The following is a 26726-nucleotide window of genomic DNA, read 5'->3' as shown; positions in this document are numbered from 1 at the left end:
TAAAAAACTAAAGTTATGTCATAAATATAAAAATAAGCTAAACTAATTATAGGGGGAAAAAATTGCCATTACCCGTTCCCGCAAGCAGTTTTTAATTATTATTTTTGGTATTTTTTTTTAAACAACACAATTCATTTCAGAGAACAAGAAAAAAATAAAATAAGAGATTTCATAAATAAATACAAAAAAGAAATATTTAAATAATCAAGGCGGTTAATAAAAGATAAAGATTACAAGTTAAACCAGTAATATTAACAAAAATAGCACATGATTAACATTACAATATTTATGTTAAAAATAAAATTTGATTTAAATAAATTTCACGATATGTGGTGCTATTTAGTGCTATTTTTATTAACTGTAGTGTTTATATAGTAATTTAAAAAAAGTGCAATTATATAGGTGAGTTAGAGGTGTAGAAAAGTTTCCAATAATCCAATTAATTAAAGTGATAATTTCGTTTGTGTTTAAAAGAGTTTCTGTGTGTGTTTCGAAAAAAAAGAGTAGATAATAAAGCCAAAAAAGCAATAAAATAAAATTTATTTTTGTTTTGTGAATTTTTAAGAGAAGCTCAATAGAATTTATAAGAAGATAAAATTAAATTGTATCAGAAAAATTTAGTTTTGTAGATAATCTTTACCCTAAATTTCCACTGGGAGTACGTAATTGGCAATTTCTTATCTTTACTAGTTTGTGTACTATTCTGTAAGAGACGCCTAGAGACCTCCATATCATTGGCCATTTGTAGTGATGTTTCACCGGCACCATTACCAGCACTATAATTAGCACGACCATTCTGTAGAGCCATTACCTGTGCAGCCAAAACAGCATCTGTGTAGTCACCAACCATACCTCCTCCTCCACCACCACCAACACCACCACCACCTAGACCCCCACCAGCTACCCCACCAACCATGCCATTCATGTTAGGTGGCAAATATTGATCTAAGGGAGTTGAGTGTCTGTAATTTGGATTCCATGATGATCTTGCTTTATGGCCATTTTCACGCATGCTACCCGTTCTGCGCGAGGGTGTCTCATCGCCCGCCAAATCAACGGCCGAATGATAAATTGTATTGCGGGATTGTGATAAAGATTTGCGATGGGCTGCAGCAGCTGCTGCCGCCTCAGAGTCGGCTAATGATATTGTATCAAAATATAAACTTTCGCGATCATCCATTTCGGATTCGGGATACTCGTAATCGTGTGTTCGTACTGTAATAAAAGGAAAAAAGGAAAATTTATAGAATTTTTTGCAATTTGTTTTCATTTGTTAGTGGACTTTCAAAATAAATTTGTTAGTGACATTATAGAAACATAAAATATCAAATATTATGATTACTTAATAATACGTAACATAATAAAAAAAAAAAAAATTATAAGTATTAAACACACATTCTACTGACAATGCTATGATAACTTTTACTATATAATAGTATGAGACCAAAGCCAACTAAATCTTCTCTAAAAGCAGTATGAAATAATACATGATAATAAATGGTTCTATTACATGTTAGGATAAACATATAAAAAGAATACAATATATTATGAAATTCAATAAATGATCTTTAAACTTTAGGTTCTAACTAGTTTAAAATCAATGGAAACATAATCGTACGACTGATACAAATTTTCTTTAACTTTAGGACCGTTTCATTCATCAATATACCCATATGATACCCTACACCAATATAATTATGGACCAATCGCAATAAAAATAGGTGGCATGACTTCTGCATATTTTTAAGAAATCTATACTCATTAAAATGATTTTCGGAAGTGGGCATTATATAGGAGCTATGACTAATTATGCACCGATCGTTATAAAATTTAATGACATGACTTTTGTATATATATAAATTATTTGTGCTGAGTTTTGTTAGGATACCAATATTTTTAAGAGATTTATGTTAGTTAAAGTGATTTTCAGAAGTTTGCTTATATGGTAGCTATGACTAATTGTGGACCGATCGTCACAAAATTTGGTGAGGCGAGTTTGACTTATATAATTTTAGTTTGGATATCTATATAATTAAGGTATTTATGATTGCTTAACTATTTTCAGATAGGGCAATCGTATGGGGGCAAGGAGAAATAATGGACCGATTCTAACCAAATTCAATAGGCTTCGTCCTTGAGGCATTGATGAAGATTGTATCAAATTTTATCGAATTATCTTTGAAATTGCGGCATGTAGTTTGATTAAAAGGTTTACATGGACTGATAGACAGACGGACATCGCTAAATCGACTCAGAAAGTGATCCTGAGTAGATTGCTATACTTAGGGGCCAATCGCAAATTTATAGCATTTTCTGATAGAAGGATTACTTTTGCGCCACCTTGTATTTTATCATACAGTTTTATATAAGATTTATTCTTCAATTAATATCACACATATCTCAGAAAATACTGGTCATTGCCAGAGCAAGCAAAACAGTTTAAATATGCAAACATGAGTCCCCAAAGTTGGATACCTCGTGTATGTTACATTTTTAAAACGATCTTATTTCTTCGTTTAAGTTAGGAAAAACTTAACATTAAAAAACATAAGGTAGACATGTTACACATCAATGGACAGGGGATTTTGCCTACTTTTCAAAAATGTATATAACTTTTGGCAATTAATAAATTCATGGAATACTTTTTTGCAAAATATGACAAAGAAAATGCTTTTTATTGAGTTTTTACATAGAATCAAATTTTTCAAATTGAAATTAACTTCATATTTATGAAAATTTTTTTATGAAATTTTACAATTATGTAGAGTTTTCTATTGAAAATGGAAAAATGGAAACTAATTTTCAAATTTGTTATCAGTAATCTCGAAATTCCCAAAGTTTTGAAAAAATACCAAAAATGGGATTTACAAAATAATTAAAACCATATTGGGACATCTAAAATGGGTTACTATATTTTCATATCGACTATAAAAAATGACGATGGATCTAATCGCCTCAGTACCAAAAATTTTCAAAGGTTTTTTTCGTTTAAAATATTTGATGTAAAGTTAGCTTTTCAAAAAGTATAAATTCCTTATAGATCTTCTTAAAAATTTTTGGAGAAAACTTAAAAATAAAAAAGGTACTTTTTCTACAAAAAATTAGCGAAAAATTGCCTTTTTAATTTTTTTTTAAATTGAAATGTATTTAACTTTGGACTCAGTCATTGTTTATTTGACACATTTGTTGTTAGTATAATAAAAAAAATGGAGAAAATCGGGAATATTTGGATCCACTGTTATCAACATGTTTTAAGGACTTTTATCTACATACTAAACTTATTTCAGGTGGTCACCTCTGTGGTGAGGCTTTTGGTCTGGTAAGGATTCTGGACACTCTGACTACTACATACTGACATCATTCTATTCCATGCAATTTTCTACTCTTGTCCCGAATAGGGATAAGCCGACTTCACCGAGTACTGGCATAATGAGGTGAATCGATATCTCCAAAACTAGGGATAGTGGATTCTAGTGGATTCTTCATTGAGAATCATGCGATAAAATCCTCTTTTAGGCCTCTCGATTGCTTTTACCCGCAGACGGGAATTTCTTTTATAAAGAGTGTAGCTAACTGGCTTAGGTATTATCGAATATCTGGTGATTTTTACATGTTTTTATAACATAGCCGAAGCACAGAGGAAGTCTATGAATGAGATGCCGCGATAGACTAAATCGCGAGTATGATTTATTCATACTCCATACTGATAGTCCAGAACACAGTATAGGACTATCAGTATGGAGTATGAATTAATCACAATAGGTGCAAAGGTGGACCCGTTTTCTGATATTCCTCTTTTAATCTGTTAAATTCTTTTTTCACTTCAGAACCTCTTATAATGAAAAAGAGAAAGAGACGACTGTCTCTTATTCTGGCAAAGTCCGATCTTGGTTACTATGTAGGGGCTAATATTTGGTGTCCTCTTCATGTCGTGCTTGGAGGAGCTGTCGACTATTAATCTTAGATACATCTATTCTTTCTTCAGAAAATCTGGTTGATTGTTTATGGAAACAAAACGTTTCGATTGAAGGATCTGTTTGGGTATGAAACTGAGAGCAGTTTTAGATCCACCCAGGCGGGGTGCTTTGAAGAGTAGCAGTCCACGAAACTTAACCAAAGCTAGTGAATACATAAATCATAACTAGCGTTCATTTGTCCAAGAAACGTTTTTTTTAAATTAACAAATTGTTTAGTTTTATCGCTTTAATGCCTTTTTAAGTTAAATTTTGTATTACTGGTGAAAATTTATTATTATACCCATCATTCCGTTTGTAATTTCCACAATATAATGTTCCGACCCTATAAAGTATATATATTCTGGATCCATATAGATAGCGGAGTCGATTAAGCCATGTCCGTCCGTCTGTCTGTCTGTCTGTTGAAATCAATTTTCTGAAGACCCCAGATATCTTCGGGATCCAAATATTCAATAATTCTACTACTGTTTTAAAAATCAGACATACTTTCGAGATTACTAAGACATTAATATAGACAATATGGATATCTAATGAAAGACCTTTGCAACAACGTATATAAGACCATAGTAAGTTGGACCTGCAAATCGGGTCAAATATTTGGGTCAAAATCGGAAAAAATATTTTTTAACCAGAATTTTTTTATTCACCAAAAAAAAATTGAAAAAACAAAAATAAATTTTTTAAAATATAAAAAAAAGTTTTTTATTTAACTTTACTTTATTAACATGTTGGTCCCTTTTTTATTACTCTTGAAGATATGGAAAAGTACTAAAAAAGACAACTCTTCGAATTTCAAAAAAGTACCAAATACGAGGTTTTGAAGATACAAATGGTATTAAGAGTTACGGAACCAATATGTTACTTATAAAAATTAGGGCTGATTACAACATAAACAAAACCTAATACATTTCGTTTCTTAAGTATTTACTGATTCAATTCAAATATAGTGATACTGACGATAGGCCAGTCTTTCAGAAGAAATTCATTTTATAAGGTTTGCCGCATAATCAATATATTTATGAATACTCAAACTGTATTCCGGGTGACATTTGTGGATATGTGAAATCATGGACCGATATTACCACACAAACCTTGTCACTAGCTAGCTCCTTTCGTTTGGGACCTACCGTGTTTTCAACAGACAAACAGACTGATAAATCTTCTTAGAATCTTATGACGCCACAGAATTCATATACTTTTGTGGATCTGAAGTGTTACACTCAGAATGACGAAATCAAAATACCGAAAATACCGCCAATTTTTTTGATGGTGGGTATAAAAAGTAAGTGTGTTGTTAACTGTTCTTATTAAAATCTATCTTCTATATTTATTTATCAATTGAATAAGTAAATAGTAAACCTTACAACCATAATTTTAATTGACTACTGTTTTAAAAAGATTTTTTTTATTATTTAACCGACTGGTATTTATTATTGTTAATAAATAATTATTGATAATTTACTTATTTATTGTTTATCAATGTCTACGGGGATTGTAATAGAAGTAAATACTATAAAATAATTGTTGTAAATATATGGTCTGGTGTTAATGACATAATTATCAGTTGTCAAATGTATTTGGCCATAGTTAAAAAAGCTCAACACAAACAATGTGAATTGGTTTTAAATGCCATAAAATATATAAGTAATTGTATAACTAATTTAAGAATCAAGCAAATCAGATCAGTTTTAAAAATTACTTGTTGACCCAGAGCTAAAGTACAAAATAAGCTACATTTAGAATAGTTACTAAAAAGTAATTTTTGTTTAAATATTAGTTTTTAAAGAAACCCATTAATTAAAAATGAATCTAATAACCTGGCGGCAAATCTCACATACAAAATATTATTAAACATTTTATGCAGCTGATAATGAATTTAGTTTAAATTTAATTAATTTAATGAAATGAAACTTATTTTTAACTAATAAAGTGAAACATTTGTGATAAGAGACTTTTAGAATACATTTCTGCAAACAAACATACAAAATATTTATAAATTTAATACACATAAAAATAAATAAATGAAAATTTAAAACAAATTGTTGTTGTTCTGAATTAAAAGTACAAAGTTCTTTTCACAGTAGAATCTTGCCAAAAGCAACTCATAGGATTTTGTAAATCACTTTATTAAAATTAAGATCAAACAAAAGTAAATAAGTTTTAACTAAATTAAAATTTTAGCGAATGTTGTTTTTATTTTAGAGATTTCACTGTATGTGCTAATGTGTAAATTATATACATATGTATATGGTAATAGGTTTTTGTTTTAGAATATAAATTACGTTTGCTAATCTTTTGATTAAAATTAAATAAAAAACAAAAGTGTAATAAATACGCAATCGAATTAGAAATAAAAAAATTTAATTAAAATATTGCAATAACGTATGGGGTGACGTGATTTATAGAATTTAAAGCTTAATTTCTAAATTGGTTGGATACAGTTGTGTTGCTAAAAGTAGCAGTTTTAAAGGGAGTTACCTAAAATCATCTTTATGATGTGATATAATCAGAGACAAAAATATAGTTGTACATGTTTACTGTAACCATTTCAACATTTTTACAAGTTTTTTAACACTATTATAGTCATAGTAATTAATTATATGTTTGTGGTAACCATAATGTGGTAAATTTAAGTTCGAAATGATTGTCCCAATCATATTTATGTTTGTAGTAAATAAATATATGCTTATGTCAATCATGTTTGTTCTCAGACTATGATATCCATCATTAAAATGGTTGTCACAAACATATACTTGTTTACTGCAATCATATATATGTTTTCTACAATCAAATGAGTTGTAACTTAACCATATTATGGTTACCGCAATCGTCTACATAATTAGAGTGATTTTTTTTAAAAATTTGTAAACATCTAGAATTGGTTACAATAACCATGTACAACTATATTATTTTTCTGTGTGTTGCATTGCTTATACGTGTTGATGATTTCTAAAGAAATCGTCAATAGTGCTAAGACCACAAATCAATCCCATTTTTGGGATTTTTCAAAATTTTTTGGAGAATTGCAGGATTCTTAATATGAATTCTTAAATAGAAAAATCTATATAATTGTAATTACAAAGTATTCATAAATAAAAATTTTATTTAATTTGAAAAAATTAAATCTTCGCAAATATAGGTGATATATAAAAATATTTGATATATAACTTTTGAAACAAACAAATTTCATGGAATACTTTTTTGAAAAATATGACAAAAAAAGCTTTTTATTGAGATTTGGGATTTTTTAGTTTTTTTTGGCTTAATATCCGTGCTAGGGGCGGGGTTATTGGAACCCTTTACAGAATAATTAAGAACATGTTGGGCCATCTAAAATGGGTCACTACATTTTTATATCGACTATGCGATTTGAGAATTTTTGCCCTAAATTTTAATTTTATGTAAAAAATAGTCGTTTTTTGGATGGACCTGCTCCCCTCTGTATCAAAAATTATCAAATTTTTTTTAATTAAAATATTTGACGTATCAAAATGTATAAACTCCTTATACATCTTTTTAGAAGTTTTTCAAATAACTTAAAAAGAAAAAAAAAGGATTTTTTCAAAAAAAAACTACCGAAAAGTCGCCTTTTTAAAATGTTAAATTAAACTTTGGTGTCATGATTTTTAAACAATTATTTTTTTGACATATACATTTATTGTTAGTGCAATAAAATTTGGATCCGCTGTCATTAAAAAATAAGATTAGGGTATGTAAAAATTTTGAAAATTAATTTTCCAATGCGAAATATCAAATCTGAAAATAAAATTTCACAGAAGTAAATTGAGGGAAAAAACGAAATAACACTTATGTGATTTTTTAAGTTCGAAATATATTAAACAATCCAAATATTTCTTTCAGTGGTCATGAAAAAAAGTGGCAATATGCATTCGTCCCTGTCTTAGTGATGACTAAACAAAAGAGACTATGAATATGTGTGTGGTTAGCGTGCACAACTGAGCTGTGAAATGGACATTCATGTTCTACATTGAGCTCATATCCAGATATTTGAGGATGCGGTATATTAAATACATCAACTTCATCACTTGAGAAGCAAAAACTTTACACGTTAGATACTCATGTGGAAAGCATTACCGATAGTCGGTGTAATCTCAAAGGTGCAATATCATTGGACAAAATGTTCTAGTTAGAGTTTGTACTCCAGTCGTCTGCGATGCGATTATAGGGGATGTCTTCATCTATACTCCGAATGATGCTTACAATGCCAATATGATTTCAATGTGGTACACATAAAATGGAGTCTCAAAATTTACGCAAAATTTTAATTAAATAGAAATTTGTTTAACATTGATATTTTTTATTGAATCATAAAGTATATTGGATGGAACAGCACATTGGGCAATGTCCTTCAATTTCGCAGATGCGGAAATTTGTGGACTTGTTAGTATAGATAATTTACCTCAAACAACTATATAAAATGAAATTGTGTTAAATGTCAAGATCTTGGGGATAAATTCTGATCACGTAACACGAGAATAAGGGACCATGATATTAAGCTTCATAACATTTAAGCTTTATCTATCGAACTGGCTGTCATATATTCAGTCTGTTTTGCCAAATCACCATGGACAAATATATCGTTCAACAACAGGAGCAAATGATCAAATTTTTTTTTTATCAAAATGGGGGTTCTTTTTACGACGAGGCCAATTTCTGGCCCTTAATAAACAAAAGTTTGATTTTGGTCAGTCTCACCCCCAATTTGGTGAACATTGGTAAAAAATCATCCTAAAAACATTTTATGTAAATCTGTTGGGGTTAAGACAAGCCCTACGAAATTTTGAGATACATTTACAAGGGGAAAAAATTCAATTTTTTTAGTTTTTGTAAAAATTTTGCCATTAAAAAATTACTTTTGCAACTTAATTTAAAAGAATAGAAAGGTGTACGTAATTGTAGTTCTAATGAAATTTAAAAAACGGAATTGGTTAAAAAAATTTAAAGTAATTAAAAATTTCTCAGGTCACTAGAACAAGAAATGTAAGAACATTATTAACATATTTTGAGAAATATTACAATAAAAGCTCATTTTTACTTAAAATAAATTTTGGCTTCGTAGTATACCGTTTACCTAATCGCAGCTGCTATGACCATCCATTTTAAAATTTTTAAAAATTTTGTTAAACAAATTTCAGAATTTGTTGATCATCTCATTTGTGATATATTGAGAATATAGTAAGGAATAAAAATATGAAAATATCTCCTACAGTTTTAAATAGAACCTAATACCAAAGAATATAAATCCATATTCTTTGCTAATACAGTTCTAAATAGAACCTATTCAGACTATTATAGCCCAGATAATTCCAAATATACTCTGAAAGTTTTATTAAAATTGGATAACGTTAAATCTTAAATCGTGAAGGTCAAAAGTCAAATTTTTCAATATTTGGAGTTTTTAGTGTTAAGATAGCGAACTTTTATCTATTTTTTGGCCTATTTTTATGAAACTTAAGAAAAATATAACATGAAGTCTAGTATTTATAATAACAGCACAAAAATGGAAATTTTCTCTTCACTTGGGGTTAAATGACCCCAAACTATAAAAATCATAAAAAAAAACTTTGTAAAAATTTTCAATGTCAACTAATTTGGAATAAAATTATAAACTAATGGGTCTGGTTTCATTGAGATGTTTAGGTCCAACATTTTTTAATTTTAACTTGAAATAAATTTATTCGATTAATCGACAATTATTAATCGAATAATTATTTATTATAAATTGATAAATGTTCTTCATTTGAATAAAAATTATACTTTTTCCACCACTAATCGAATAATTTTTAATCGAATGACAACTCTTGACCTGGACAAGGAATACTATGGATCAAAATTGCTACCATTGCCAACACAACTGTAAGTAACGCCGCAAAATATATTCTTACATATTTGTAGATAGAAGCTACAGCAAAAAAATACAATTGATTATTAAGAGTCATAAATAATAATAATAATACAACGAAAAAATGCAAAAAATAAAATGATTTGGTGCCAGACAGAAACAAATTTGAACATCTAAAGTGTTTAATATACTCGTACACAAACACACACTTCTCGTACAAATATTAAATTTAGTATTAGAATGAATAGAACAATAGACAAAATAAATAAAAGAAATAATAATAAAATATATATATTTATGCATTAATTACCGGCTGAATACATGTTTGATTTTATTGTTTTTTATTTCGGCTGTTTAAAATTAATTTATTTCTATTTTTTTGATTTTTTGGTAGTAGATTTGTTTTTTTATTTTTAAAGAAGTGATGATGTAGTCAAGTATTTGAAAAAAGTAATACAAAAAAGCAGTGGTTTTCTTTTGGTGGTAGAATTTTGTTAGAAAAGAAATTAAGGAAAAAAACGTTAAACTAAAACTGGAACTTAAATACTGTGAAACTTTACTATTATTTTTTTTTATTACTATTTTACAGTTTTTTTCTTCTTTTTTTATATAAAACGTGCTGTTGTATATAAGAGAAAATAAACGAAAGAAGATAAATACAATGTTGTATATAAAAATTATTTTGAAATTTTTTTTTTTTTATAAAAAAATACTAAAATTCGTTGTTACTGCTCTAGGTTATTTAGGTTGATTGTTGTTTGATGTAGTTAGATTTTTCTTTTTTTTTATTATTTTATTTTTCGTTTGATATTAGTTATGTACAATAAACACCACTAAGTGTCAGTAATTTTGTAATCATCATGCAACACAAAAAAAATATGTTGCTGCTGCTCTCTTTTTTCTTCTTTTTTCTGGTTTCTAATGTCAGATGCTTAATAGTTGAAACACTTGCAACGGAAATAAAATTTAAACGTTCAATTTACAGCTGTAGGTTGATTTCAGCAGTATCTGTAGCTGTGTATGGGCAGTACATCTGTGTATATTTTCTGAAATTTATGACGCTATTTAATCATAAATATGTAACAGATATTGTTGCTGGTGTTTGGGGGTCAGTAACTTTGAAGCATACAAAATTCGTGACCCAATAAACTTATTTTTAGATTATTTAAATAAACAATTTCTTTTTTGGTTCTTTTATGCAAACAATTTTATTATTAACAAGTTGTTATTAGCACTTTTTCATATTTGCTCATTGAATCATTTTATATTATTTATTTAATCACTAAACACTGGACTTTTGGCTCTCCCACGTTATCAAATCTAAATTATTCTTGATATTTTTTTTTGTCTGACGTATGCATACAAGTTTAGACTTGTTTATTTGTTAATAATTTGTTTTAAATATTTTTTTTTATATTGTTTGTATGAATATATTTATTCGCTTTGAATTAACCATATCGTTTATTTTTTTTAAATCGTTTACAAAGTGCGTTCTTACGTTCACGTTTAGAATTCGACTAAATTATTGAAAACAAACAAACAAAAACACCTAAAATGTTTCAATTCCCTCCCATATTTCAATACCACAAAACTAAACATCTACTCAACTGCTCTTCTCATGGAGAATTGTGTTTATTACACCTCTTTGGCCGTTTATGGTTTCTATAGCCGTTTGTTTGTGGTTTTTTTCGTTTTCATTTGAAATTTGTTGTTTTATTAGAAACAAAAAAATATGCAGCCAAAAATGAGTATGAATTTTTACCGGCCTTCACTGAATCGTAACTCTTAATGATCCATACATGTTTATCATTTTATTATGCTTCTCTCTCTCTTGTGCTCTGTATGTTTCTGGGGAGCACCTAAAAGCTTTATCAAATTGTTAATGATAACGTCATCAGAGCGTTCTATGAGCGCCGGCGATTAGTTTGGTTTTGTTAGAGTGTGTATACCCTACAACCTGTTGGTAAAATAATAAGTCAACTACTAAAATATAAGACACATCAGAGACTCTACTTATATTTACAGCTGGACCTATTCAAAATACGCAATGCATCTTGACTTTCGATATCACATAATTGAATTTGATCAATTCTACACTGCAGAAACAATAGAGTGCCAATGGTAGTGATATAGGGACAATGATTTCATAATGACTTGAAAAAATAAGTTATCATGAAATCATCAAGTTCCCCGATATTGGTAGTGTCGTATCCTAACCGTCTAGGCAATGGGTGATTCGATATTATGTTTGAAAGGGAATGTGAATATCGTAAATCCGATACGTGAATTAGGTTAAGATATTATTGGGTGTATGACTTAAAAATGCGGCATTTTTCCATTGGCCATTGTTAGCTATGACCTTTTCCCATCTTTCTAGTAACATATGGATTTCGCGCCAAAAGAACTGCTCATCTTTTGAGGCCAAGAACGAATCAAGCCAATATCGGATGCTCTATTCCAAAGTGAAGCGTATCCCAGAGAGAGCGTTCTGCATCGATCGAAACAAATAGTAGTCGGACGGGGCACGGTCTAGACCATTGGTAGGCAAATAGAGGCATTTAATTTGTGTGCTTTTTGGGAAAAAAATAAAATATCCACAACAACATCAAGCAACTGAATGAAATGTGTGTATTTTTACGCTCTTTTGTTCACATTCGGGTTGTTTGACGAAAATAATCGTAACCTGGACAATATGAACGCCTACCATGGGTCTAGACTATAAAGCGGGAGAGGCAAAACTTCCCAACCAATTAATTCTAAATACTTTATAACAGGTATTGCAACATGTGGTCGAGCGTTGTATTGATGGAATATTACAGTTTCTTGTCCAGTCGTATACTTTAGACCTTTTTCGGCCAATGCTCGCTTCAAACGAATCAGTCGTGTTCGGTACAGGTTCAATATGATGGTCTGACCAGACATCAGCAGCTCATAATAGATAGGAGCCTTTTGGTCCCAACAAACACAGCATTACCATAGCGCCATGGATATTTGGCTTTGGTGTCGATTCGGCTGATTGACCTGCCTTCACGTACGATATCTTACGCTTCGGGTTATCATAATAGATCCATTCTCCATCACAAGTAATGATTCGATGTAAAACTGATTTTCTTTCATAGCGTTCAAACATCATTTCGGACTTGCAAAATTGTCTTTCAAGGTCTCTCGGCTTCAATTGATATCAGGCGCGGATCCTGGTCAACCATTTGGGGGGGGGGAATTAAAATATGTTGTACATTTTCCTTTTTATTCCTTTTCTTATATGAAAACTTTTCGGTTTTGAGTGGAGAAATTTCCTATTTCACCCCCTCTGGATCCGCGCATGATTGGTATGGTACCCATTCTCCCTGCTTCTGAATGAATCCTGCTGCTCTTAAACATTTTGAAATTACTGACTGAGTAGCTACCAATGATTTTGCAACTCTTGTTGAGTTTGACAACAATTGACAACATGGAGTAAAGCCTCCAATTCATGGTCTTCAAACTTTTTTGGCTGGTCTGGGCGATCATTGTTTTCCATGTCAAAATCACCACTTCTGAAAATCACACACCATCTCTCTCACGTTAAAACTGATGAAATTCATTCACCATAATCTTTAATGAGGAAACGATGTGCTTCAGCGGCACTTTTCTGTATCAAATTAAAGAACTAAAGCAAAACATCCCGCATATGAGGCTTTGTTGGCACAAAATTCGAAGCAAACAAAAACGTTGTTGTTCACATTATAATGTTTAGCAACTAAGAAACGTCGTATACATCCAGTATATATTCTGGGTCCTCATAAAATTCTAAGACTATCTAGCTATGTCCGTCCGTATGTCTGTCTGTCTGTCTGCTGAAAACACTATAGGGTCCAAGCGAAAGCAGCTATCTAAGACTATCTATCTATGTCCGTCCGTATGTCTGTCTGTCTGCTGAAAACACTATAGGGCACAAGCGAAAGGAGCTAGCTGGCTGAAATTTTCCACAAATACTCTCGGTTGGATTGAACATTCATAATTGTCTTATAATAATTAATATCGTGATGAAATTGGACATAAACTTTTTTCATATGAACCTAAATCTTTCTAACAACTTTTGCGAGGATCGGTTCATAATTGAAATATTTTAGTGTCACATACTGATGGTGGGTATACAAGATTCGACACAGCCGATTATAACACTATTTCTTGTTTTTAATTAAGTAGTCATAATTATCTTTCAAATAAATTCCCAAGTTTTTTGAAATTGAAAACGTCCAAATGACTCAAAAGAATATGAGTTTACCGAATATGATCAATATCTGAAGATCCAAGGTCAATTTGTTTGAGAATATTTATGGCATTCTTGTTATCTTATGTTTGAAATAGTGGTCATAACACTATTGAATCTTAAAATATTGTAGGGTCTAACAAATTCATTATGCACCTGCTACAATTATCATTTCTAGTTCTTTTTGTGTGAGCGTGTGCTCATGTATCTACAGTTTGATCATTAGCTTTTGTTTTCACTTTTATTGTTGGAGTCAAGTGTTTGTTTGTTCCATATAATTCTCTTTATTAATACACACTATCGCTCATTCATATTAACTTTATACGTGTGTATGTCTGTATTTTGAGTTTTGTGGTAAGATCAAGATCAAACAGTTGTTGTTTTTTTTATACAAAGAAAACCAGCTATAGCTTTTTATAGTTATCATAGACTCATTATGGGTATCAAGAGGCCTAATAAGAATTTATTTTTATTAATTTACATGTCTATAAATTATATGCAAATAAAAGTTAATTGATTTTTGGAGTGGATTTCTTTTAAAATGTATGCAATTTATTATGGCAATTTAAAAACCTTTGGTCCGATAGTATGGTCCGATCTTTAGATATAATATGAGGATCGGCACAACAAAAGGTACTTTATCGAATTTTTTTACAAATTGATTTTTTGGTATTTGAGTTTGAGTTCAAATCTTCTAGAAAAAATCAATTTCCCAAAATTTTTAAATTTTCAAAAAAAGTAACTTTTGTTGTGCGGCTCCTCATATGTACATATAAATGTATATAAATATACCTTAAGATCTTTTCTAAATATCGAAGTTAAGTCTTAAGCTATTCAATTGGTACTGATCTGGGCATTCTGAATCAAATTATAAATTGGCTTATGTCAATATTCAAACCTAAAAAACTTTGGCAACGATAATTTATTGTTGGTCGAAAGAAATTTTGGACACTTCTTTCTACCATTTCTAACATACATAACATACACCGATTAATTTTGTGCATAGGCAATGTAATATTTCAATGTATTACAACCAGTAAGAAAATCTGTCGAATTTAAATCCTGAAGGGAGATCATCAGTGCCAACATTTTGTATTTTATATATAAAAATCTTCCTGTCTAAAGTTAAAATTCAAAGTAATTCTTTATGCAACATAAACCTCATTAAAGCAAATGTCATTCAATTTAAATGTTAACCAAAAGACCTTTGTAGGAAATGTAAATCACAAGGAAATATTATAAATACAATATTATTTTTTGTCTTCATAATTACTTTAGATATAATAATAAAAAAAAATACATTTTCTCACAAGACAAACAATATACATTTAATAATGAAAGGCACAACAATAACAACTCTAACAATGTAAATTACTATGACTGCAACAACTAAAACAAAGTCAACAACTACAGCAACATAAAAAGTACCACAAACTAACCGCAAAAACCGAAGTGAACCGAGAAACATTTTAAAAATAAAACCTTTAACATGCTTTTGAAAAAAAAAAGTCAAAGAACACATTAAAATCAAGAATTCCCAAATGGTCTTGTACCGACACATATTTACTTACACACTCATGTAAATAGTTCCTAAACACACACAGCCATACACGGTGTGTATGTGAGTTCATACCATGGATGTGCGTATGTGAGTACCCTGCAGTTCATAGAACTAGTTCTGCATTGATAAATCTTGGTTACAAAGGCTTTGTACTGGCGAGTATATTTTCAACCTAATTCTGGATTGTTATAGATAGCGGAGTCAATATAGCCATGTCCGTCTGTATGTTGATATCAACTTTCCGTAGTCCCCAAATAACTTAGATACATGATTCATACATGAATATATCGGGACAAGGACAACCTCGATTTGTTATCTATTTTTTATCAATGTCTCGATTACTAAGTCATTAATATGTATATACTAGGATCACCTGGTGGTCAAAATTCGACCACTAATAACAAAATTATACAGTTACTTTGAGTAACGCAAAAATATTTTTCAAGTTTGTGTACAAAAATATACGTGTATTTAGATGTGCATAAACATGTTGTTGTTGTTTTTCAAGCAAATTTAAAACGCTTTTTAACACTTTTATGGAAAGAATTTAAAAAAAAAATTATATTGTGCACATCTAGAGAAAATAATCTTTTAAACCATATAGGTTTCATCAATATTGGTGGACAATAACATACTGAAAAGTGTACCACAAAAAAACGTGTGGCCTATTTATATATAAGATTAATGACAATATGGATATCCTCTAATAGATATTTCAAAGACCTTTGCGTATATAAGGCCAAAGTAAATCGGACCTACAATGGGTCAAAATCGGAAAAAAATATTTGTAACCATGATATTTTTTTCAGCCAAAAAATTGTTTTTGTTATAAAATTTGTTTCACTATTAAATATAAAAACATTTTTGCTTTTAAAATTAAAAATAAATAAAAACAAGTAAGAAAGTATGGTCGGTCAAGACCGACCGTCTAATACCCTACACTAAGTAAAAGAGCAAAAACATTTTTCTTTTAAAATTTCAATAATTTATATTTTTGAGTGATTTTCGGAAGTGGGCCTTATATGGGAGCTATGACCAATTATGGACCGATCACCTTAAAATTAGGTCGTGTGATTTATGTCTCTCTGAAAGTTTACTATGTTGAATTTTGTGTGTTTACCAACATTTTTAAGCGATTTATGCACGTTAAAGTGATTTTCGGAAGCGGGTCTATATGGGAGCTATGACTAATTATGGACCGATCGTAACAAAATTTGGTTACATGAATTTTGTATATATAAAACTTATTTGGAGCGGAATTTGTGGAGATACATATATAAATTAAACATTTATGACCGATAAAGTCCAATTTCGAGAGGACATTTGTATTGGGGCTAGGTGAAATAATGGACCGATTTCAGCCAGTTTCAATTGGCTTCGTCCTTGGGCCTAAAAAATAATATGTACCAAATTTGATCGAAATATCTTCAAAATTGCGGCCTGTACTCTGCGCACAAGGTTTACATGGACAGCCAGACGGACGGACGAACATCGTTTAATCGACTCAGAAAGTGATTCTAAGTCGATCGGTATACTTTAAGGTAGGTGTTAGACTAATATTTTTGGGAGTTACAAACATCTGCACAAACGCATTATACCCTCCCCACTATGGTGGTGTAGGGTATAAAAATTTTTGTCATAACATTTTTTCGCTAATAACACTGTCCAGCGGCATTTTTGAAACAGAATAACAAAAATGTTTTAAGTTGATATCTGAGAGAATTCTTATTGTCAGAGTTATATTGTGGAATTTTATGGGGATAATTTTTTTGGAAGATCTTAACCTTCTATCTCCTCTCTTTAGGGGTCAAAGCTTTTCGAGAAAATCAAAAAAAGTCCTTTGAAAAATGACATTTAAGGATTAAAATATTTTACGAAAATTTTTGTCAGAAAATTTTTAAATAAAGCTTTTTACGCTTACTCATCAAAATTACAAGCCACCTCGGGTCTTACATTTTTTAAAAAATCGCCAAAAAAACCAAGTAACATCCGAATGAGCAGAAATTTAACACATAAATAGTCCTTAAGAATTTCTACATAAATTTGCACACATATTTATTTATATTTTATTTGTTATTTCTTTTAGTTGAATATATATTTAGGTATATTTATTTATTTAATTCTGCTCGATCTTTTTTTGGTCTTTTAGATATGTCGGGCCAACGGAGGTTCGAATTTTTTTTTAAATATCATCAATATTTTCGATAAAATTTTTAATACTGTTACTTGTCCTTATAAAAAGTTACACTCACCCAAAGTTGAAACATGTAAAAATGGTTGTATTTTTTAAGTTTTTTCCCAAAAATTTCCTTCTTTTTTTAGAATTTTTTTTTTTTGGGACTGTATAAAATTTGTATATGATCTGAAAAGAAAACCTAATGCAAAAGCATGTAAAATAAAACTTGGCTCACTTAAGCGGACCTAGTCGCCAGACCTATCAAAACTTTACCTATTTAAAAATTCTTAAAAGGCAAAGCACCGATCCTCGGAAAAGCTCCACGTTTATATAGCCTTATATCTTATTTAAGTACGTACAAAGTTATGTTATTATCACATGGTAAATAACGTCACAGTAGGCACTTTTCTAAGTGTTTCTGGAACAGATTTTCACCATTTTAGGAATTTTGGTATTAAAAAATAAAATTTTGCTGATTTTAAATAGCAAAATTCTCGAAAGCATGTCTGACAGAATTATTGAAGATTTGGATAACGAAGATATCTGGGGTCTTCAGAAAATTGATTTCAACAGACAGACAGACGGACAGACAGACGGACATGGCTTAATCGACTCCGCTATCTATAAGGATCCAGAATATATATACTTTATAGGGTCGGAAATGAAAAATGTAGAAATTATAAACGGAATGACAAACTTATATATACCCTTCTCACGAAGGTGAAGGGTATAAAAAGATGTTTTGTACAAGGAGACCTTCTCAAAAGTTGTATTTTTTTATAAAAGTGTAATTAGTGTGCCACTTTTAAAACCGCAGGGTATGTATGTTAACGCAAGTAGCTGTACATGTAAAGGTTGTGCATCAAAAGCCACAACAAGTGCCACCAGATTTTTTAAACGTGACAAATGACAATTTCAAATGAAAGAAAGTTTGAATCAAAACTACAAAAAAAAACATACGAATATATGAAGCTTAGAAATGGTTTATAAAAACGTCAAATACCAGTCAGTGGCAGCAGAAGAAGGCAACAGCAGTCTTGTGGAACATTAGTTCTTTTATTGTGGCACATTTTCAATATTTATTACGTTTCATTGATAAAAAGAACAATAAAAAAAAGAACGTGAAAGAAACCAACTGGCAAACGGAAGTATGAATTGGTTTATTTTGACTTCATTAAAGACAAATTGAATTGTTTCTGGGTTTTCTTTGTTGACAACTGCCGCACCTCTTCAAAAGGATTGAATTAAGGTTCTTGATAGTAAAACAAAGAGTTTTATTTTCTTTTTTCTTAGGAAAAGGATAATCATAAATTTGAATTTATGTTTGTCTCAACTTTACAGCTACGGAAATGAAGACACTAAATGTAAACTAACAATGCAAATAACCTAGGATAATAATGTGGAAATATAAAATAAAACTTTCTATTAAAGTTACCTTGACATTATATGATTGAGTGCTCATCTGAGTTAAAAAACTGATATCAATTCAGCGAATAACGATCAGGCACGGATCCAGGTCAATCATTTGGGGGGGAATCAAAATTTTTTCTACATTTTTCTATTTTTTCTTCTTTTTTTATATGAAAACATTTCGGTTTTGGGGAGGAAAAATTCCTATTTCACTCCCTCTGGATCCGCTCCTTATTAACACAGATGGTGTAGAAGTAAATTAAGAAGTTTACTGATCTGTTGTATGTACTTGGAGAATGTTCTTCTTTATTTGTTTAAATAATCTTTATTACCTGACAAACTGTGAAATTCCTAAATAAACTTTTCTGATACTGCCATGATTTAACAATATTACTGTCTGGTGTTTACTATTTGATAATACTACTTGTACTCCTATCATGTTTTATGGCAGTGGTGGGTGTTCCACATAAATATTTGCCAAAGTGAGAGTGTCTTAAGCTGTAGATTTGTGTGTTTTGATAAGTACGAGTATCAGCAGCAGTGGGTTAGTATGTTACCAAAAGTAAACGAAGCAAAGAAAAGAGACATTAATTTAATAAGTCATCAGACATGTAATTAAAGAATAAAAAAATTACATTTTGTTGCATGAAATTGAAAAATAAAAACATTTGCTAAGGAACTGCATTACAGAGAACAATAGTTAATTAATTTGTAAATATTTGTATGGATTTACAAACAAACCAGCAGCTTACATATGATTAAATATTTGAAAAATACTTAAAAGGTATTAAGTATGAAGAGATAAATGGTGCAACGATTCAAAAAGAGTATTAGATTGCTAAGGATGTCTTAACAGATCCAAGTAATATGGAGCCCAAGAGAAACTTATGCTAGATCCACCATTTATGCCATCTAATATATCGGCTCCTAAAATGCAAAAGTGCCTATCAACAGTTTGTTAAATTTTACAGGAGAGACAAAAACATAATAAAATTTAAAGTGTTGTAATTACAAATATGATTTTCTTTCTCCAATAAAGTCGTTATTTTTAAAAATAGAAAGCTAAAAATTTTGTGTGCCTTGTACAGATATCCATTAAAAACTCAATTTAATAAATTGATAATCCCATGAGACAAATCTTTGGCTGTCGGTCAGTTAAAGACTTGTTGTGAATTACATGTTATGGATGCAATCCAATAAGTTAATTCATCAGCTCTCAATCAGCAAACTGCACTTAATAATTCTAGCAATAAATTAACTACAATCCGATGGTAAAGGGTTTTTTTACGAAAGGGTTAATTGTTAAACGGACTGTCATACAGCACTCACTTTCTGAAACTTATGATCACTATACTCTGCCCAATCATCATAAATAGATTGACGCTTGAACAATCAGTAATCGATTAGCGAAACGTATAGACGACTGTTTTATTGCAAAATTGTGTTAATAAACAAAATTTCCTCATATGGAGTGAGACCAATCTACAACTGACCCTGCAGACTCCATTACATCCATTCCGTTTACTTGATGGTGGCATAAGCGGACCTTTTTTCTTCAAAAATGAAGCCGGATCTCGCGTTACAGTCAGTGTAGTTTGTTACGCCCTTTTGCATTTCAGGTGACGATATGTACATTGAAAATCCTAACCCATATCAGCTAGAATAAGAATCTTATGACCTCTATTGAATGTATGCGGGATTTTCAACTCAAGCACTCTAGGTAAGACAGGAAATACATACAGAAAATATTCGAGTGTCTCGTCCTCCTCAAAGCATGTCATAGAAATCACAGTATCGGAAAGTTTCATACAACAGTTGTTCTTTGTCAATATTAATACAACCATTTTATTAGCATTGGGTGTGAAACTTTTTAACGTTGAAAAGAGGCATATAATCTAATCTAGGAGCTTCATACATTTCTAAAGTTGGTATTTCGTTTATACGTCTTGTGGCTGTGACGGCAATGGGAAATATTACTTATCTAATATCAAAGGTTTTTGGAATCTGCCTGCGGCTAGTTGTTCAAATAGTTGCAGGAATATAAATTAGATATCAACCAATCCAAAACAGAATCGGTATCTTTCACCCAATGCCATATTTTTCCTCAAGTGTTTATTTCATGATCAAATGGAGTAAACATACACAGACAAAATTATATTTCAATTCAAACATTTATCCCATATTGAACTGGTTTCTATTATTTCATAATTAAATTAAGTAATCATGTGCTCAAAAACAAAATTTTCTGATATTTTCTATTGAATTTTGAGTTTTGAATTTGATAATTTTGACAATTGAATATACAATTTTCGTTATTGGTCGAACTTTAAATACAAATATTATTGAATAGATAATTTTCGTAATTGAAAACACAAAAAATAACAAAAATGTGTTTTCAGTTACGAAAATTATCTATTCAATAATTTTTGTATTTAAAATTCAACCAATAACGAAAATTGTGTATTCAATTGTCAAAATTATCAAATTCAAATCTCAAAATTCAATAGAAAATATCAGAAAATTTTATTTTTGAGCACATGATTACTTCATTTAATTATGAAATAATTGAAACCAGTTCAATAAGGGATAAATGTTTGAATTGAAACGGTTTAATAAATAGTTTTTTCTGTGTACAATCCAGAATTGTTAAGGGGGCAGACGCAATGTATTACCATTTTGGGTCTATAAACGTAACTGATTTTTCCTTCTAGGAATTTATTTCAGTGATCTAAATATAGCTACTCCTAGTATTGGGTATTTATATCCCGAATATACTGAGGTATCTATCCTAATGGATGTAGAAGAGTCGCTACTGGCATCAAGGCCTCTACATTTTCCAATGCCGCATTTTTCAAAAGCAGCAGTTCAGAAATGCAAATGACAGACCAAAGCTATTCAACCCCCAGTAACACGAAGTCTGGTTATATGTTAACTAATAGTTAAACTGACAGTTTTCATACAAAAATAATTTTAACCGACCGTATAACTATTAGTTAACACCTAACCAGGCTTCGTGTTACTGGAGGTAAGTGGCATACCCCGATTAAAGAGGTTCGCAATGAAATCTATGACAATAAACTCTCAAGGAAGAAATGAAAATCAGATGAATCAACTACAGAAAAACCTAATCCTACTTAACGAACAGAAGATGCAGAAGCAGCTGGCTTATGAAAAACTAAAAGAGCATGCACTATAGAAACTTATCTGGTGTTCCGCCACCATATGACCTGATGACAAGCTGGAGCAGATTTAAACACCAGGCTCTATAAAACAATAATTTTCTTGTTGGTTGGCTTTTCTTGTCGGTTGGCTTGTTTACAAATGAAAATACAGTTATTCGAATTAGGTTCCCACATTGAAACCATGGAAAAATGCCGAACTCATACATAAGTTGAGGAACTGAGCACATCAGTCCCATGAATCGTCAACTCAGAGCTACAAATATCCCAACCGAAATCCAAAAATAATTGACAAAAGGACTGAATAAGTCTACCATACATACATATATTATTTATCCTAAAACTTCTTATTCTGAAGCAATTAGCAATCTTGATATGCCAAAATAAAAGATCTCCCTCAGCTGGTAGAGTAAGCGGAGATTAAGTGGTCACTAAAGACAAATAGTTTCATAAACTCAAAATTATCGACTAACACAATCTGGAAGAATAATAACAATCCATCAGCAAAAAGGCCTCCTTCCGACAAAGATGACAGACCTACATTTGCCATCACGCCACCTAAGGGGCTGTTGTTTTAAGATGGATGTACTAATGTCCTCTCCCGCTGTGGATATAAAAATTTCCTATACTACAGTTTTGTCTTTAGTGACTTCAGATTGAGTCTCTCAGGTTGACGAAAGCTCTCCAATAATGTTCTTCATGATAATTCTTCATGATATCATCATGAAAGGAAATGTGCCTTTTCAATGAATTGTTTTCATGTAATTTGGTGAAATTTTTGATGATACGTTAACCCAGATATTTTGCTCTTAATCCGGGAACGAGAGAAAACTGTTTTATGAGAAAACCCGGCGAATTGCAATGCCTCTCGCCCTACTAAATGCAGATAATTAGTAACGATAATCAAATATAAACATTCCGATAAGATGAATTCCTCATCTCCTAATCGACGAACTACGTCTTATAATATATTCCGACGATATTAACAGCGATGAGATAAATTATTTGTCACTAAATTGGTAAACTACGGTTTATTGTGTAAGATCTGTTAATAAATACAATCATATGAGACAAATCTTTCGGATCTCGGTTGGTTAAAGTCTTTTTGTGAATAACATCCAAACTGTACTTAAGAATTATTGCAATAAATTGGCATTCTTAGCTATGAACTTTTCCCATCTTTCTGACAACATGTGGTTTCTGTTTCAAAGTGAAGCGTATCCCAGAGAGAACATTCTGCATCGATCGAAAAAATAGTTGTCGAACGGGGCAAGGTCTGGACTATAAAGCGGGTGAGACAAAACATCCTAACCACTTCATCTAAATACTTTTCAACAGGTATTGCAAAATGTGGCCGAGCATTGTCACGATGGAATATTACAGTTTCATGTCCGACCGCATATTCTGGACATTTTTCGGACAATGCTCGCCTCAAACTCAGTTGAATCAGGTTCACTGCGGTTTCAGCAGATCATAATAGATAGAACACTTTTGCTACCACCAAATACAGAGAGTTGCCTATGCGCCATGGATATTTGGCTTTGGTGTCCGGGTTGGCTGGGCGTTGCATACGATCTCTTACGATCTCTTACGTAATGGATCCGATTTTTATCGCAAGTAATGATTCATTCATGGAGCTTTTCAGACATGCAAAATCGTATTTCCAGTTCCAATTTCCCTGCTTTTGGATGAATACTTCTGCTTGCAAATGTTTTGAATTGCTATTGAGTAACTCCGAATAATTTAGCATTCTCTTGTTGAGTTTTATAACAATCTTCATGGTATAATGCCTTCAATTCTTGGTCTTAAAACTTGTTTGGCTGGCCTGTGAGATCTTTGTCTTCCGTGTCAAAATCACCACTTCTAAACCGTACAAACCATCACTCGCACGTTGAAACCGATGGAACACATTCACCATAAGATTGTGTGAGAACTCTTTTTCAAAAATAAGTAAAGCAAAACTTCCCGAATAAGACGCTTTGTTGGTACGAAACTGCACATTTTCGAAGCACAAAAAACTTTGTTGTTTACACTATAATGTTCAATAACTAAGTGAGAATAAATGACAGATATGTTCCTTTCAAAATGACACATAAAAACAAAAATCAAGTTCAGAAGATACGCCATATATTGTATTATTTAAATTTGTTCAATTTCCTTTGCTAACACATGGTTTAAACTACTATTACCTTTATCGTATCTAAAGTACCACTATCCTAAAAGTTTGTTAATATAACACTCAGATATTTTTTAACTTTCCACTCATGCAAGGTATAGGTAGATTAATAAAACTATAACAAACATTATATAGATGTATTAAAGGCTCTTATTGTCTGAACTGAAAATTTGATTTAAAACTTTCAAATAAGTAACGTTAATTTCACTTCATTCACTTCAAACGATTGGCAACGCTTTCTCAATTCTGACATTGAATAACATTATTTGCACATGTTTAATTTGTTTTTTGAATTAAAATTTATGCATATGCACATTTCAAAACCAAATATTTGCCATGACTTGTTCATTTTATAAGTATTGTTAATAAATTTTGTTAATAATTGATGGTTAAATAGGATGAATCAGTTGAAATGTTATTTGCTTTTTTGTTAATTAGAAAAACCCACATGCAGTTAAGTAGACATTTTTTATTAGTTTGTTAATCACTTATATTTAATTATTTGCTTTAAATATTAGAAAATTTTGGTGTTTAAAATAAAATTATAAAATAAAATAAACAAAAAACTTACGATTTCAGAATAATAAAATGAAAATTTTAAATTAAAAATTGTAAAATCCTGAGGCCAATTTTATTAAAGATTTCTTTCTTTTTAAGTTTTGTGATTATTATTTGTTGTTATTATTAATTTGTTAAAAACACTTTATTATTAAATTATATTTATTTTTTTGGTTTGTTGTTTATATTAATGCGATTTGGTTTGCTTAGGGAAGTTTTTGAATTTATACAGTTGGATTTTTAATTAAATTTTGTTATTTTTAGAGCATTTTGTTTTTGCTAAATATTTATTTATTTATTTTCCTTATGTTTTAACGATTTCAATTATTTTTAATTTATTTATTTATTGCTGTTGCTTGCAAAACACTTTACACAATTTCAAACAATGCGTAACCCACCAACTACGTAGCATGAACAATGTATGTACATTGTACAATAATTGGAATGGGCTCCTCCCTTTGTAACGTAGTTGACTTTCAACTATTTTCAATTGCAACAACAGCAGCAGCAACAAAAGACAATTATTTTCAATTCTGAAAGGTCGATGAAGTAGAAAGAATTCTAAAACTAGTGGTGCAGATGCTTGATGCTGTTGACGGTCTGCTATAGCCCGGAGGAGAGACACTTCAATTTAATCTTGACGTACAAGACACTCTTAACATACACAGATACTCCGAAACACACAGCTACACAAACACTCAACAAATGAATTCACAGATGTGTTGGATTCGGCTGCTGTTGTTTTTTTCTCAAAAGACTTTCACTATAGAATTTTTATTTTTATGGTTTTTTTTTTTCTTCTTACATATAAACAATTTTTTGTTATTATAGTAGCTTGTTTAGATCCAGAATAATATTTTTCATAATTTTTATTTTATATTTTCACTACATCATTCATACAACAAACAAACAAATGACATCATTTTACAAAAATTCACAATTTCATGAGAATTTTATTATTTCTTTTCATACAATACAATACGAGTATATTTTTTTCATTTTTTTGTTTAATAATTAATTACTTAATGTGTGGGGCAAAATGCACTGAGTATTATTAGGAAACAACAACACCAAAATTAAAACTATTTACAAAATATACATTTTTATAGTTTTATATAAAAAAAAATGTCTTGTTTTTAAATACAACTAAATAATAAATTTATTTTCATTTTCCAAAAATCGCGTTACTCAATTTGTAGTTAGAAAAAATAAAAAGGACGAAAGGATAAAACACACACACACTCGATCGCTCGCTTTCAATTCAAAGGAAACAACACGAAGAAGTAAGAAGAAAACTAAAAAAAAAACGAAACAATCGCATTCGAAATGTATACAAAAAAAAGGAAATTTTGGTTTCGGTAAAGTATTTTATGAATGAACCTTAAGGTAACGTAGAAAATGTTAAACTGTCAAATTGTTGTTATAGAAATCTACTCTAAACTCTAGCAACATAAAAACAAAAACACAACAACGTGTGTTAATAATGTTTGTGTTTGGTTTGAACTGTGTCAAATACGTGATGAATGAGTGAGGAAAAGAAACAAAGAAAAAGATACAAACAGTAGACAGCTGTT

General features: G+C 30.4%; 1 protein-coding gene across 3 annotated transcripts in view; it reads right to left on the bottom strand.

Annotated features, from left to right (window-relative positions):
- LOC135959249 (anoctamin-2) overlaps nucleotides 1–25313 on the bottom strand; it is a 43936-nt gene extending 18623 nt beyond the window's left edge. The window contains exons 1-2 of one of the 3 annotated variants that reach the window (XM_065510361.1): nucleotides 25166–25313; nucleotides 641–1215 (exon numbers count right to left, since the gene is read on the bottom strand). In XM_065510361.1, the coding sequence (XP_065366433.1) occupies nucleotides 641–1180 (540 nt within the window). In that variant the 5' untranslated portion in view covers nucleotides 1181–1215; nucleotides 25166–25313. Of the gene's footprint in view, nucleotides 1–640; nucleotides 1216–10150; nucleotides 10351–25165 lie in introns of those variants that run through there. The other 2 variants (XM_065510360.1, XM_065510362.1) reach the window with 2 other exon arrangements.
- Nucleotides 25314–26726: the final 1413 nt, after the last annotated feature.

This window comes from Calliphora vicina, chromosome 4 (assembly GCF_958450345.1).
Source record: "Calliphora vicina chromosome 4, idCalVici1.1, whole genome shotgun sequence".
NCBI lineage: Eukaryota > Metazoa > Arthropoda > Insecta > Diptera > Calliphoridae > Calliphora > Calliphora vicina.
The sequence above is the reverse complement of the archived record's forward strand: the minus strand, read 5'-3'. Positions and strand labels throughout refer to the sequence as shown.